The following is a 16,437-nucleotide window of genomic DNA, read 5'->3' as shown; positions in this document are numbered from 1 at the left end:
GCTTTAAATCCTCCCAGGAATGTGAATGCAAAGCAGGCCTTGTGTTACAGCCACAGCAAATTGGGAGCCTGTGCTTCCAAACTGGGTTTCCCGGCCCTGGGCCAGCAGCAGTGTGCTGGGGCTGGGGATGCCGGTAGCTCACTGCCCCCGAGTGCTGCGGCCCTCTGCCTTGCCGCCACCAACTATTGCTTTGGATTATTATTTTTTTTTTTTTTCAGATCACAAATGCTACAACAGCACAGGAGTAGATTACCGAGGGACGGTAAGCGTGACCAGGTCGGGGCGGCAGTGCCAGCCATGGAACTCACAGTACCCCCATACCCACACCTTCACTGCCATCAGGTACCCCGAACTCAACGGGGGTCACTCCTACTGCCGCAACCCAGGGAACCAGAAGGACGCCCCGTGGTGCTTCACCTTAGATGAGAACTTTAAGTCTGAGCTTTGTGATGTCCCAGCATGTGGTAATTACTGACCTTTTTTACGTTTTGTTTTGGAACAAAAAGGGGCACTGTTTTGTCACGTCCTGCAAATCAGGGCCTTGGGGAAGCTGTGCACAAAGTGTCTTTCTTGAATCCCTGTAAAGAGAGCTGTAGGAAAGGCTAACTACAGTGTCTGTAACTAAAGCCACAGCATCCCCACTCCTAGGAGACCTTTGAGCACTTACTGCCCATGCAGCTGGCAAAGTGTTGGCATGAAAATATTTTAGTAGGGAATACCTGAGCACTCACCAGAAGGTGATGAAGCAGCAGCATGTTGCCAGCCCAAGCATTCTAGGCTTTCCTGTTTGCCATTACAATCAATATAACTTCTTAGTCCAAATTAAAACAAGCAATCATAGAATTATTTAGGTTGGAAAAAGCCTTTAAGATTATAGAGTCCAACCATTAGCCCAGCACTGCCAAGCCCACCACTAGCCCATGTCCCTAAGTGCCACATCTACGGGTCTTTAAATACCTCCAGGGATGAGGACTCCACCCCTTCCCTGGGCAGCCTGTTCCAGGGCTTGACCACCCTTTTGGTGAAGACATTTTTCCCAATATCCAATCTGGCACAGCTTGAAGCCGTTGCTTCTCATCCTATCGCTTGTTATCTGGGAGAAGAGACCAACCCCACCCCACTGCACCCCCCCTTTCAGGCAGCTGTAGAGAGCGATCAGGTTCCCCCTGAGCCTCCCTTTCTCTGGGCTGAACACCCCCAGCCCCCCCCGCCAGCCTTGTGCCCCAGCCCCCTGCCCGGCTCTGGACACGCTCCAGCCCCTCCAGGTCCCCCTTGCCGCGAGCGGCCCGATCCTGCACACCGGGTTCGGGGTGCAGCCTCACCAGTGCCGAGCGCAGGGGGCCGTCACTGCCCCGGCCCTGCTGGCCACACTGTTTCTGGTACCAGCCAGGACGCCGCTGGCCTCCTTGGCCACCCGGCCACGCTGCCGGCTCATGTCCAGCGGCCGCTGACCAGCCCCCCCGGCCCTTCCCCGCCGGGCAGCTCCCAGCCCCCTGCCCCCAGGGGCTGGTGTGACCCCCGGGCAGGGCCGGCACTGAGCCCTGGGGACCCTCGTCCGATCGGCCTCGGCCCCTCGACGCAGCCTGCCCAGACCCCCCTGCAGAGCCGGCCGACCCCCCGGCAGATCAGCACCCCCCAGCTCGGGGCTGCCTGCAAACCTGCTGAGGGTGCGCTCGATCCCTCGCCCCGGTCATGGGTGAAGGTGTTAGAGGGCTGCCCCCCGCCCGCACCCTGGGGACGCCCTTGTGACCAGCGGGGTGTAACTCCATTCACCACAAGTCTCTGAGCTCGGCCACCCAGCCAGGTTTTTACGCAGAGAACAGCACACCTGAACCAGCCGTCAGCAGCCAGAATAGGGTCACAGAAGTTGCACTGTTGACGCTGATCCACAAAGTCATTGTAGAACATTCTATATTTCACTTAGTTTATTAAGAGCCATTTTCATAAATGCAAACCTTGCTTAGTAGAGCTCAGGCCTTATTTAAAAAATAAAGATCATCTTGCCAGACCCTTTTATCTGTCTCTTAAGTTTGTGTTCACAGAACTGCCCTGGCTGCATTTTGGTTTTGCAAAATGAACAAAAATGGAGATTCAGCTCTCATTTTATTCTGCTTTTCTGAGACACAGAAGCAGTGGGTGGAAGACCTGAACAAATAGTTCCTAATTGTTTTATCGGCATATAGAAATAACAGTGCTGATAGCATGCCAAGAAAAAAACACAGCAATTTGCATAGACGTGCCAGAAATGCACCCAGAAATGTTCTGGAAATTCATGGTGCAAAGTTTCACCCAAATTTTATGTTGCCTACAAGTTGTCCCAGTAACATTACCTTTCCCCTGGGAAAGGAGATACCTTTTGATGTTACTGTTCGATAGCCAGAACCAAATTAAATTATTTCTGGTTATGGTTATGAGCATTCCTGCAGTGAGACATGTTCTGAGCCTACTCCAAAGTCTTTTTCAATTAATGGAAAGATGGGAATCGATGCCAAAATAGGATCTAAATTATGTTCTTACTGAAAGAGTAGATCAGGGGAAAGGCAGACAGTCTGGGCTGTATCATGTGCACCTCAGTTTTGGGCCCCTCACTTCAAGAGGGATGTAGAGGTGCTGGAGCATGTCCAGAGAAGGGCAGCAGGGCTGGGGAAGGGGCTGGGGGTGTTTAGCCTGGAGAAAAGGAGGCTCAGGGGGGATCTTCTCGCTCTCCACAACTATCTGACAGGAGGTTGTAGCGAGGTGGGGTCTGTCTCTCCTCCCAAGTAACAAGTGGTAGGATGACAGGCAGTGGCCTCAGGTTGTGCATGGGGAGGTTTACATTGGGTGTTAGGAAAAATGTCTTACGCTGGAACAGGCAGTGGTGGCATCCCCATCCCTGGAGGTATTTAAAGACCTGTAGATGTGGCACTTAGGGACGTGGGTTAGCGGTGGGCTTGGCATTTCTGGGCTAATGGTTGGACTCGATGATCTTAAAGGTCTTTTCCAACCTAAACTGTTCTGTGATTCTGTGTATGGTTTTTAGAATCCTGTATCTCTTTTGCTATTATTCCACTGCATTTAACTTCAGTTATTTTTTTTGTGTGAGGTGCAGTGATAGACTGACTACCCGAGAGTAGTTCAATCTATACAGACTGTTCTGAAGATCTTTTTCAGCACTTCAGTACGAAAATCTGGATCTAAGTAGCAGTCAGCAGGTCTCCCCTTAGCATACTGTCCCCTCGGGGCTCTCCACCCCGGAGCTGCATGGCTGCATATGCTGGGCTGAGCTGGGTGAGCAGAGGGAGCTCAGCTCCGGGGGGGGGGGTGGGGTGGTGGGCAGCTGAGTTTGGGCAAGCTGAGGGGTCATGCATGTCCACCAGCAGCGATGCTGTTGAGCTTGCTGTACTACACTGTCGCTGTACAATCTTTCAGCCTTGTGCATTTTGTGTTTTCCACAACTTCTGGATAATGGGTAATTAAAGAGTTGATTGGGGTGGGCTGCTTGCCAGGCCCCCTCTAGATGGGCTCTGAGATCCCAGGGCTGGCTCAGTCTTTTGATCTGGAATAGCTGAAAGCAGGATGCTTTTGGACGTGTTGCAAAGTCTCTGATTTGGACGTTTTACTAGATAATAAACAAGATAGGCTGGGTGGCTTGAAGAATTCCCGACAAGGGTTTTAATTATGTCTCACCACTGCCTTAAATGGTACTGGCAGTACGGCTGAGTTATATGGCATTATTATTCTAAATACAGACAAATAGAGCTGTATCAGGTGAGTAGTAATTTAATTGGTAAATGCTAATATGCATATTAAAACCAAAATACCATGTGGGACTTGCATTCCGTTGGTTTTGCACTGGTTGAAAGAGCCATTTCAGGCGCATTTTAATAAGTATTGTGCATTCTGCCTCACCAGGACATGCCTAGATGGGAAATGGATTTAATTAGGGTGGCTCCCAAGAAACCTATTAACCTAATGAGGCTTCACTGCAGGGGCTGCTACTTAATAAGAATAATAATTCCCTTTGACTGGAATAGCTCAGGTGCTGAACTAGTGCCCAGGTCTCGTCTGCCTCATGCTGATGCTTTCTTTTTCTTCCTTCAACTGTATCTTTCAGTTGTCTCATAAGCTGCAATAGATTCATTTCATAGAAGTTTGTCAACTTGAATATAGGAAGATGTGAAACATGGAGTAATTCAAGCATGAGGCTTAGCAAAGACAAACATAAGAAGGATTTGAAGGAGAGGGGAAAGGCACAGATAGTGTGTCTGTGTTAGAGAGCAGCAGCTCACAAAGGAGACCTACAGTGGGTCCCTGCTGTAGAGCTGAATGTTCACTGAAGACAGGGTGAGAGCACAGGCTGCCCTTCTGCTGGGCACAGGGAGACTGTAGCGGGGACAGTGCTTTAGTCCTCTGTTGTTTCCCAGAGGCCATAGAAATATTTGAACCACCTCTCCTCTCAATTAAAGAACAGATGGCACTACTTACTCTAAAAAGAGTGGACAAAAAGGAGGGCAGGGAGAGCAGCGCAACAGCATGAGCCTGTAAGAGGAGAGGAGTTATGCAAAATGACATCTAGAACCATTTGAACTTTGCCTCTGTCACAATTTGAGTCAAACCCAAGCTTCGGATCAAGTTCATGTTTAATTAAGTGCATAAAAGATATCTGTGTGGGCTGCTAAGCACTTCTACAAATCCAGTCTGGAAAACACAGACAAACAAACTGAAATGACCCTGCAGGAATAATAAAACATTCCCCATTCTGCCAGAATCCACTAAGCCTGATGCTGCCACAGACCTTCACAATCTCAACCAGGCTACAGCCACCAGTCCCGCAGCTCAAGGTGATCCTCAGAGTTCCTGGGGTGCCCTATAGTTAGTGTGTTAATCCATGCGTAATTATACCCTAAATTTTATGAATGCTCCTGAGAAATGCCAAAGCAAAGCAGGTTTCGGCGTCCCCGTGCTCAGAGCAGCCCGGCTGGAAGGTATGTCCTTGTCAACCCAAGCAGGTGCTGCATGAATGCAAGGACGTGAGCTCCTTCCCGAAACCCGTCTCTCCTCTCTCACGGCACCTTCCCTCTGAGCACTGTGCCCTGTGAAACCGGAGCCAGCTGGAGGGAGGCAAGTGTCCAGCGTTCCAGCTGTGCCTTGCCGGGCAGTGGTAGAAGAGGTTTTCATATTTCTAAAATTAATCACTCCCTAGCTGTGAAGAGAGCTGTGTGCAGAGGGAGCAAATATTGCAGCTAGCATTCGCACTATGTGCAATAAACTGGCTTCCCAACCTCTTCCGGATCCTTCTTTTTTATCCATGCTCTAGCTTCCTCTCAGCTACCGTTGCTGCGTCCTTTGTGCCAGCATCTGCCACCCTGCTCAGATGACCACTATTACTGTATAGTTGGTAGAGGGGTGGGTTTTCCCATTAGCTCGTTAATCCTATTAAGACCAAGTTCTCGGTAGGTAAGATCTTTTTTTAAGATTATGCTACAGTTTTTGTCTGTGTTCAGACTTTCTGAAGCCCTTTCCTGACTTTCTGGGATGAAAAACAGGACTATGCTCTCTATTTCTTGCCATGCAGTTCCTCCCGTTTCCCAGGTGTTCTCCATTTCTTCTGCTCTGGAGTTCCTATTCATCCTGTTCCTGCACCTAACACTAACTAGAAAACGACTTTTCTGTTTCACATGTTGTTTGTTCCAGTGCCCTGGGTGGCCACACAAATGCTTCAGTCGGTGCTAGGAGATATTGAGATCAGGAGGCTGGAAATAAACAGGGGGATAAACTATTCTTTTTAATGGCTCCCCACATTTTTGTTAGATTAAGGAAACTATGGCACCAAATCCTAATATGCATATTAAAATAAGGAGGCTATAATCCCACCAAAGCCTTTCTTCCATCAGCTGTCTTAGAAATTAACTTTTCTGTGGACCTTCGTTTCACCCCAGTCAACAGCCATGTCACAGTATTCACCTATTTCATGACCATAAATATGTTTGAACTGACGTGCTGCAGGGGGGAAGTTGTTCCTGGTCATTCTGTGTTCTTACAGAAATGTTACTCAACAAAATTAATTGCTCTGTTAATATTAGGGAAAGAAAACAGCATTCAAGGTGGATTGTAGTGGTGTTATCGGGATGTTTTACTCTTAACACTTCCAGTTGATCCAGGGATGTACTTGACACTGTGGGATACTTCATTCATTGGTTTGGGTCTTTTTTTTTTTTCTTCTGAACCAGATTATAAGGATTCCAAGGAAAAGAATAAAATGGAAATCCTGTATATCCTGGTGCCAAGTGTTACTATTCCCCTGGCCATAGCCTTACTCTTCTTCTTCATCTGCATCTGTCGCAACAATCAGAAGTCATCCTCCCCTCCCGTTCAAAGACAGCCTAAACATGTAAGAGGACAAAATGTGGAGATGTCAATGCTCAACGCCTATAAACCAAAGGTAATCCCTCATTTCTGCTTTGACATTTGCTGTCTGTAAAGGCGGGGAGTGAAATGCTTTGATCAACTCAGCACTGAAATACTAAGCTGATTTCCAGCTTGCAGTTTCTGCTGGTGCCTTCAGCTGTAATTTTTGTAAGGACTTTTCTCATCAGCAGGATAGCAACTGTGCTGGACCCGTGGAGGTAATTCCTCTGTGTCCATGTACCTGGATAAATAGGAGCTGGAGTTTTTTTGTATTAAAGCGAGCAACCCATTAATGAAGCATCTCTAAATCACCTCGTTTAAGTTAGAGAGTAGTGCGGATAACGATGTGATTCAGCATTTTGTCAAGAGAGTTTTTTCATGGGTCTGTTGTAGTCCTATGTCATCTCTCGCTCGGCCGAAATCACTTTGGAAAGATTTGTTCCTTGTTTTTTCAGGCTTGCCCTTTCTCTTAAATTCCTTTTAAAAAAGAGGAATTACCAAAACAGGGCCTTAGAAGTCTGCCTGCTGTTTTGGCCAGCACAGCTGATGCGTAGCGGCTCCTGTTGCCGGTATTGTTTTGCTTCACTGCAGTCCCAGGTTCATGAAGCATTTTTAAAAATCATTTAAGATTTAGGCATGATCAACCTTTAGCTCCTTGCGTATGGGCAGGGCAGCCAAATTGCAAACCTGTGGCGTTTCAGGGCTATAACTGCCTTCTGCCACCTACAGAAAGAATAACGCCCTGGAAAGAATATTTGCCTTGGTTCTCACACCCTGCCAGTTCTCTTCCACAACTTGATGAAGATTGTTCTTTTGAAACATTTCAGAGTGAAAATCAGTATCTACAATTAAGTAGAATAGAAACTGTGTAGACTGTGGTATCTGAAAGAGTCATGCCTTTGGGTAAGCTGTTATTTTTGTTAGAAAATGACATAGAAAAATGAATCCAAAGTCTGATTTTATTGAGTTTAGCAATGTGAACTCTAGCCTTCAAGCATTGCTGCCGTAGGTATTCTTTCAGCAGAGCTAATCACTTAGCATCAGGGAGGCTCACACGCTTCAGGAGTAGTGTTCAACATCTCTGAACAAATTCTGGGGTCGTTTCTTCTGAAGTTCAATAAAGCAGCTATGGGATGCTGTTAATGCTTGGTCTTAAATGTCAGGTTTACAGAATTAGGTTGTAAAGAGTTAATTGTGACAGCCTAGGGAAAATGGAGTAAGTAGCTGTATCCGGTGAGGGGCTGCCCAGGCACTAGCTGCTCTTTCAGGGGTGCTGCCCTGTGTGTCTGTGGAGCTGCAGTCTTAGTGCAGCAGGGACTGGCACAGAAAGTTGTTGCAGAGGAAAATTCCAGCTCCTCGCCAGCTCACAGAAAGAGTAGGAGAGTCTTTTTAAGTCAGCGATAAAAGTAAACCCACAGCTGTGCTGGAAGATGCTGTGCTGCTTTAGCCTGTTAGTAACACCTACTGCATTCAGAGATGTCACGGGGCTGACACTGGGATTCCTGTTTAAATAGTGTTGCGGGCACTGGGAGCTGGTGATCTGTGCGGGGTATCTGTTCAGGATGGTCAGACAGGGTTTGGTCTGTTGTTACATTTTAACTCCTCAGTCCCATACACACTGGCCCTGGGAATTTATCTTCCTTTTCCCTTCAAGTTCTTAATTCTAACTTTCATGTACATCTTAGAGTAGCTATATATCAAAATGCTGGTAATAGTACAAAGACCATTTAATTAGGTAAGTGTCAGAACTACATCTTGCGTCCAACTGCCATGGAATATTCTGTTAAATTTGGATTTGCTTCTTGGTCCGCATTCTACTAGATATTTGGGATACAATCCTGGCTAAACTGAAGATAGTGGGAATGTCAGCATCGTTTTAATGAGGTCACAGTTTCCACCTAGACTAGACTGCTGACACGCTGGTGGCTTGTGCACACAACTTAGGAAAGCAACTTGCCCAGAAATGTTTGCAAATATAGACTCTTTTTGTGTTCAAAGGCATATGCTGCAAAAAACTTTCCATCTTATTTATGATAATTCTGTATTTTCCCACTGGGAAACCCAGCTCTCCCTGTCTCAAATGTTTTGATTGCCTTTCAAACAAATTTTAAAAGAAAGGAAGTAGAATCCTATTTTAAAATACTGTATCTAGTATTAATGTCGACTTTGGATAAAAACATGCTTAGGCTTCAGGCTCCAACTGAGATAGATGTGTGTTTGCTCATGCAAATAAAACCGTTAGCATTTAATCCAAAAGCCTGTCTCAGCTTTAAGGGATTTTAATTGCCTTCCAAAAATATAATAAACTAAGCTCGTCTTGTCATTCACCTAGTGGAAGGAGCCGATAAAGAGACAGAGGCGGTGGGCTTCGCTCTTGCTGCTCTCCCTTTGTACTCAGTTTACTTTGGCGTGCTGCCTCGTATGTATTTTACACTTCTTTACATTTTGTACACCGATGTATGACAAATACTTGTCAAACAAAAACTAAGCAGATTTATAACCGCTTAACTTGAAGTGAGCCCTTCCTGCCAAAACTTTATGACTTCATTTTCTTTCATAGTTTTCCACTATGTTGGTTCAAACAGACGAACCCAGCCTCAGGTCAGACAAAGGTCATTTCACTTTCATTACTAAAATATAATTTACAATATGCCAGACCTAAACAAGTTTTAGCCTAAAGGATTTGTATAATACAAACCATCTGTTTCTCAACAATATAGCTAATTTCCTGCCATCGCCATACAGTCTACTGGCTGCCTGCTCAAATGGCTGCTATTATTATTATTGTTGTTGTTGTTGGTTTTATTAGTACTATTATTATAGTTATTGTTGTTATTGTTATTATTATTATTTTTTGTTGCAGTGATTGTCTGAAAGTCGTAAGTGGTCAATATGATTAGAATTCATTTATTCTAAAATGTCATTTCTTCATCATTTTTTAAAATGACAGTTCTTCTGTATTGCCACTGTAAAGCTGCTGTTACGTGATTTCAGGAATACAAATGATAATTTTTACACTAACTTATGAAACATAGATCCCACACTCAGTAGTCTTAAATTACTACCTATGGCTATACTGAGGACCCTAAATGAGTATGTTTGGGTCTAGGTGTTACAAGCACGAGTGGAAGTTAATGTCTGAGAATAATACAGCTTCTTTATGGCCTAAGAGTGAATATATGCACCCAGAATAACAATAGAGTTTTAAAACACTTTGCCTTTCTCCTTTGACCACTATTTCGTTTTTCCAGCTGACTCTGTCCTGCCTGGAAAATCCTGTTTGGATTGAACATTCCGTCAAGTGTGAGCAGAAATAGTCTCTACTGTGCATTGGAAGGTTAATAGCGAAGTCAAGGAAAAATTGGCTACAAGGACAGAATTTTTAAAATAAAAAAATATTCCGCTAAAACTTTAGGCCCTGGCCCAGAAAACGCTTCAGCATGTACTTACTTAAAGACTGTGAATTGCCTCAATTCCTGAAATTAGTCAGATTCAATTTTAAGCATATATGTGCCTGAGCCCAAGTATATAAATGCCTTTGCTGAAATGCTGATGGTTCCTGCATATATTTTGATCTAATACTTGCTACTTTTATCTGATCTTGTGTAGAGGGTAAAAAGTAATTCTGAATTTAGGTTTGGAGCATGGAGGGCAGAGATTAGGCAGCACTCAGCCCTGAGCTTTGCTGATGGTGGGATACTGGTGTCCCTCAGGCTGTCCCTGGCCCTGGGGCTGGTGCCGTCACACCAGTGCCAGCATCTCACAGGGCTGAGCAGGGTCGTTGCCAAACGGGTATGGAGCCCAGGGAACTCCTCTGCTGCCCGTTTGGCTCTCAGACATCCTGTGCGAAAAGGTCTTTTCCTTAAAACCACATTTTCAATCCTGTTTTTCTGACGTGGTTTTGCTGTCATTTCTTCAACAGAGTAAGGCTAAGGAGTTGCCCCTATCTGCTGTTCGTTTCATGGAAGAACTGGGTGAATGTGCTTTTGGCAAGATCTACAAGGGACATCTCTACCTCCCAGGCATGGATCACGCTCAGCTCGTTGCTATCAAGACACTAAAAGACTTTAACAACCCCCAGCAGTGGGCAGAGTTCCAGCAAGAAGCATCTCTCATGGCCGAGCTCCATCACCCTAACATCGTTTGCCTCTTAGGTGTTGTGACCCAGGAACAACCTGTCTGCATGCTTTTTGAGTACATGAACCAAGGAGACCTCCATGAGTTTCTCATCATGCGATCGCCGCATTCAGACGTGGGATGCAGCAGCGACGAGGATGGGACTGTAAAATCCAGCCTGGACCATGGGGATTTCCTGCATATCGCAGTCCAGATTGCAGCAGGGATGGAGTACTTGGCAAGTCATTTTTTTGTCCATAAAGATCTTGCTGCTCGTAACATTCTAATTGGAGAACAACTTCACGTGAAAATTTCGGACCTGGGACTTTCAAGAGAAATCTACTCGGCAGATTATTACAGAGTTCAAAACAAGTCTCTCTTGCCCATTCGCTGGATGCCACCAGAGGCAATTATGTATGGCAAGTTCTCTTCCGATTCAGATATTTGGTCATTTGGAGTTGTTTTGTGGGAAATATTCAGCTTTGGGCTGCAACCGTATTACGGATTTAGTAACCAAGAAGTCATAGAGATGATCAGGAAAAGACAACTGCTGCCATGCTCTGAAGACTGTCCTCCCAGAATGTATAGCCTGATGACAGAGTGCTGGCATGATCTGCCATCCCGGAGGCCACGATTCAAAGAAATCCATGCCAGGCTGCGCTCATGGGAGGGTCTTTCAAGTCACACTAGTTCTACTACCCCCTCCGGTGGGAACGCCACCACTCAAACGACTTCCCTCAGCGCAAGCCCAGTTAGCAACCTCAGCAATCCTAGGTACCCTAACTACATGTTTCCAGCACAAGGTATACCCCAAGGCCAAATCGCCGGGTTCATCGGACCGCCAATACCTCAAAACCAGCGATACATCCCGATCAATGGGTACCCGATTCCACCAGGATATGCTGCTTTCCCAGCTGCCCACTACCAACCGCAAGGGCCACCCAGGGTGATCCAGCACTGTCCTCCTCCAAAGAGTCGCTCTCCCAGCAGCGCCAGCGGATCCACTAGCACAGGTCACGTCACTAGCCTGCCATCTTCAGGATCCAACCAGGAAGCAAATATTCCTTTGCTATCTCATATGTCAATTCCTAGTCATCCGGGGGGAATCGGTATTACAGTTTTTGGAAATAAAACTCAAAAACCGTACAAAATTGACTCAAAGCAGTCTTCCCTATTAGGAGACTCCAGCATCCATGGACCGAATGAATCTATGATTTCAGCTGAATTGTAAATAAGTGAGGCCTTTGTAAATATAACTATTTACAACACAAACTAGAAAGTCGTAGAAAAGATTTATATTCAAATATTTTATTAAAGATTCTTCTGGTTGTTTAACAGACATTGCAGCAAGTATCTTCTGTGAAGTGTAACTGCTTAACAAGATGGGCAGACGCAACCAGGCAAAGATCGCTGTGGTATGGATACTCAGCTCTGTCAATGGACACGTTTCTTTTAAGTGCCACCGACAATTCAAAAGGGGGAAAGGAGATTATTTTTTTTTTTAACTAAAAACATTTTATCATACGTTTTTCACAGCTTTTTAAACCTCTGGTGTGGTTTAAATCACAGAAACTTTTTTATACTGAAAACATATTTTAATATTTGTCTCTTTTTTTGGGAGATGCAAATATTCAGAGATCTACTGGGTGTGCAATTTCAGTTCCAATAGCTCGTTAAACTATTTGTAAATTTTGCAGTCAAGGATTATGTCTCAAATATGTGATCTGAATAAATTTCTTCAGGTAGGATTTTGGTCTTTCATTAACTTGGGAGTCTGAGTTCAGATTCAGACCAAAAAAAGTCATTTATATGACAGCACAATAACTTGAGTTATCAACTTGCAGTCTACAAAAGTCACCTGCTGTTGGCTGCTAAAGATGGCTGGAGTTCTAAGAAATTGCCTTAAAGGAAATGAAATTAAAGTGTTTTAATTTCAGAACCTGAATCAACTTATTCAAAGATAACATTTCATAATCTAGTAGTTAAAGCAGAAATTTTATATCCTTTTGTTGCTATGCAACTGTGTAATGGAAAGGCTCCAAACCACAATTTTATATATGACAATCAGTTTTCCCAGGAATATTTATTGTTTCAGATCAATGTGTAATTTCAGTGACTATGACTCCAGGAACCCTGAAAAAGGGAAACTCACATTCCATCATGCAGCAAATCCATTGATAGCAATTTTGTCTAGCAATTCTAATAATGTGAATTAGTGTTAACTTTCAACTTAGAAATATGACATTTGTGTATTTACTAAAAAAATCATTCAGGTATAAGCAATCTAGATTATTCATTTGAAACCACTTTTATGAGTTACAAAAGTGCTGTGTACATTACCGTTTTTCACAGACTTTTTTGTACTGAAAAGTATTTTTGTTGTACACGGAACGAGAACAATCTTTTGCTCAGTTGACAATGTTGTATAATATGACTTTATTTTTACGTTTTTGCACAGAAGTGTGATAATGTTTTGTACAGCAGAAGTGAAAATACATCTCTGCGTTTTATATCTTGGTCTGTTTCTTTTTGCTTTTAACCTGATGTAGATGTTCTTGAAATATATTATGGTGATATTCAGCCACTACCTTATACAAATATTTTTCTTTGTTTTCACTGCATGCATTTAATCACTGTATTACTTGATGATTGATTTATTAATTATGGGCATTTCAATTAGGCAAGCATGAAAATGTAATAACAAAGGCTATTTTATAATTAAGATATGTGCATTTTTGTATTTCACATGCCAGAGATGATATTAAACACTGATTATTTTATGCTGCTGTTTATTAAAATGTTGTTTTAACATAAACATGTCGATATTTCCTCCATCTTGGTGTAAGATATTTGAAGTGCTTCGTAATTAACACAGCACTGAAATTGCTCATGCAGCTCAGGCAAGGAGTCTGCTGAAATGCTGCCTTGAACGGGACACGACAGTTTTGCAAATAACATTTGCAGGCACAGATTACTGAGGGGTAACGTACAGAGGCTTAAATGAATATGTGACTGTAAATATTTGCAGAGCGCACCAAAGAAGCAGGATGGCATCACTGCCCTGTGAGGATGATGCCGTCTTGGCTGTGATCTCACCGGCGCCGCTCAGCTCTGTACCGAGGGCCAGCATCGCCCTTTCAGCTCCTCGCTGAGGTTTTGTGTCCTGCTGCATCGCCTGAGCTTTCACGGTACATTGTATTGCTGCAGCACCCGGAGCTGCCAAGCTTCCTCTCCATTGCACAGGCATGAAACTGTACTTGCAGATTAAGAACAGCCAGTAATCACATAGTAAGGACTTCTGTGACCTCTGAGATACTTTATGAACCTGAGATGTCAGCTTCCGTATGGATTGAATTCACATCTGCATCAGTAATGAAAACACGGTATGTGTCAGCTAAAACTTAGTTTTGACTGAAGATTCAGATAATAATTAAAACTTACTAACTTCTGTATCTGTGTCAGGTTATCAGACTCAGATGCAAAAAAATAACTTTTGAACAGAGGTGTTTTGCAGGAGTGGATGAGGTTTTGCTGTGAGCCGTAGCTATTAACATAACCAGAAGCTCGGGAGCTGCCCTCACACACGTACACGCACTTTGCAGCGCTCGCTTGGCATCTCCTTCAACAGATGCCAACTGTATTGTCGTTCCCAAGTCATCTTTTCTCTCACCTGCTCCTGCATGCCTTCTCCAGTGGTTGCATCAGTGCAAACAATTATTGCAACTTAAGCGTCAAACACACTGAGAAGGAAGAAGCCTTTTTTCCTGCTCATTTTTCCTATGGGATTTCTTCACTTAGACCATTTAAGGGCTTAAAATTTCAACAGTGCCAGTTCAAAGACAGTCTGCCGTTTCCTAAGTGTCTGGTTTCAGAAACATAAGAAACTATATGCAGCCAAGCATGTCTGTGGCCCTTAGGTTATGCTGTTACTGCAAAATCTTCAGTAAAGAGCATGCTGTCAATGAAGACAACGCAGAAATAGGGGTATTTGTGCCAGGCTGGTACACAGACATTTGTGCAAAAACATGGCCAAAGAAGATGGTGAGATATCGTGATCCATGAGATCAAAGTATTTGCTCATTGCTGTCAAGCAACAGCCTTCACTGAGTGCACGTGTGAAGAAAATGGAAGTTCCTTTCAGGAGGTTCTCTTTTCACCTGCACAGGCAGGCATGGAACCAGGCAAAGGCAGCCACAGAGCCAGCTCACGGGACATCGGACAAGTGATGCATGTCCCATCAGGTCACAGCTGAATGCATTGGGCGTAATGCCGTAATTCAGTTCATTTCTGTAAAGAGAAGCATGAGCCACGCTCGAGTCAAACCGCCCTCCCATCAATACTACACGCGCTTGGCTCCCCCAGGACTGCCGTCTTACGCAGGTAAGCTTAGCTGTGAATTTGCATACTTAGCTTTGATCACCCTGATAGGAAAGCAGTAACCTAATACTTCATGGAGCAGCAATGGGAGTCATAAAACAGTCCCTCATACCCTTTGTGGTTTTACGTTAAAAAACCAGGAGCTATAGTGCAAGCCCCCTCACGGCTCAGTTTAGGGTTTTTCCTTTATTTGAAAGTAAGCTGGGTCCTTAGGGTTAAAATATTTTTAGACTCACAGATGTAAACCAGCACTGAACAATACACCTGAAAACGCTTGCAAAGACCTCTTCCTGCCCCTCTCCCGCTCAGCAGGCGAAGTTTGTGAACTGCGAGGCTGAAATCACAGTCTGGCTCACAGCCGGTGCATAGGGAACAAATGCTAACACAGAGAGGCAGGAATTCACTGGGGAGAGACTGGGCGGGGGGGGGGGGGGGGGGGGAAGTCTTCTAAAAACCACTTAGATAATGCTGAAAATAAATGTTGCCAGAATTAAGGAATTACTCCTCAGGTGGGAATGCAAACATACAGATGAAGGCTATTTTCGTGGCAAACGAAGGAAAAGGGAATTTTCCAGCTTCCTAATGCTACATGCTAGAATCATCATCCCTTCTTCCTTCAAAGAGATGGGGCAGCCAAGACTGTTGGAAATGCAGTAATGGATTGAGAAGCTCTAGAGGTTTGGAAATGAAACTCTGAATAAACACTGTTTAGTAAGCCTTCAATCTGGAGAATCTCATTCCCTCCAGCTTAGCTTATATTTTTGTAAAAGAGAATAAATATTTGCTGATTTAAAGACCAAAATGCAGAGTCTGAAATGGAGATGTGTATCCTTTGTTCCCACAGAGGAGCGATTACAGTGGGTTTTGGCGTTCTCTGGATTGAAAGCAGAAGGTAAAGCAGAGACACAACTTGTGCAGAAATTTGGGCTGGAAAACTCAGAAACACCAGCATATGTTTATCTGGAGCGTGAGAAATTGTCAAAAAGGAATCTATTATTTGCTTTGCATGAATAAGGATCTCCAAGAAGGTTGCTTGGAAATACTCTTTACATTTGCTTGTGGTTCCAATACTGTTCTGTAACCTACATTCACCAGGAGGACTTTAAAATGTCCACCTAACTCGAAACACTCCCGGCTGCGAGGCAGGCGGTGCAGACACCCTCTCAAATACAAACACATGCTGTTCCCTGCGGACCCGCTTCTGCGGAATGAGTACCTTCAACAGCTCTTGGCTCTAGTTACGGTCTTTATCAGCAGGTATTTGGCTTGTTGGCAGGATTCACTCTTTTCAGTATGTCCGAACCTTGCCTTTGCCCCCTCACAGAGTGGAGTTTCGCCAAAGGGTGCTGATTTTCTCCTGTTCCACACCACCAGGCCTAGGTTGGTCAAGGCAGGCCAGGCGCAGCTCAGGCTGGAAAGAGGAGCTACGCAGCCAGGGCTCCTTCCCAGAGGCGCTAAGCCACCCTCCGTCCTCGCACACCATGTCACACCAGGTGTTCAGTACATCGGAGCACCAAGGTGGCTCTGACTTTATCATCTACCCTCTCCATGCAAGCA

At 44.6% G+C, this 16,437-nt stretch overlaps 1 protein-coding gene across 1 annotated transcript in view; it reads left to right on the top strand.

Moving 5' to 3' along the window:
• Window positions 1–13,283, top strand: part of ROR1 (receptor tyrosine kinase like orphan receptor 1) — a 171,557-nt gene extending 158,274 nt beyond the window's left edge. Inside the window, exons 7-9 of the mRNA XM_037404793.1 lie at window positions 219–464; window positions 6,210–6,421; window positions 10,310–13,283. Coding sequence (XP_037260690.1) covers window positions 219–464; window positions 6,210–6,421; window positions 10,310–11,734 — 1,883 coding nt within the window. The 3' untranslated portion in view covers window positions 11,735–13,283. The remainder of the gene's footprint in view (window positions 1–218; window positions 465–6,209; window positions 6,422–10,309) is intronic.
• The last annotated feature ends 3,154 nt before the right edge of the window (window positions 13,284–16,437 follow it).

This window comes from Falco rusticolus, chromosome 11, assembly GCF_015220075.1.
Source record: "Falco rusticolus isolate bFalRus1 chromosome 11, bFalRus1.pri, whole genome shotgun sequence".
Lineage (NCBI taxonomy): Eukaryota > Metazoa > Chordata > Aves > Falconiformes > Falconidae > Falco > Falco rusticolus.
Note: the sequence above shows the minus strand (reverse complement) of the source record. Positions and strands in the feature narration are given on the sequence as shown.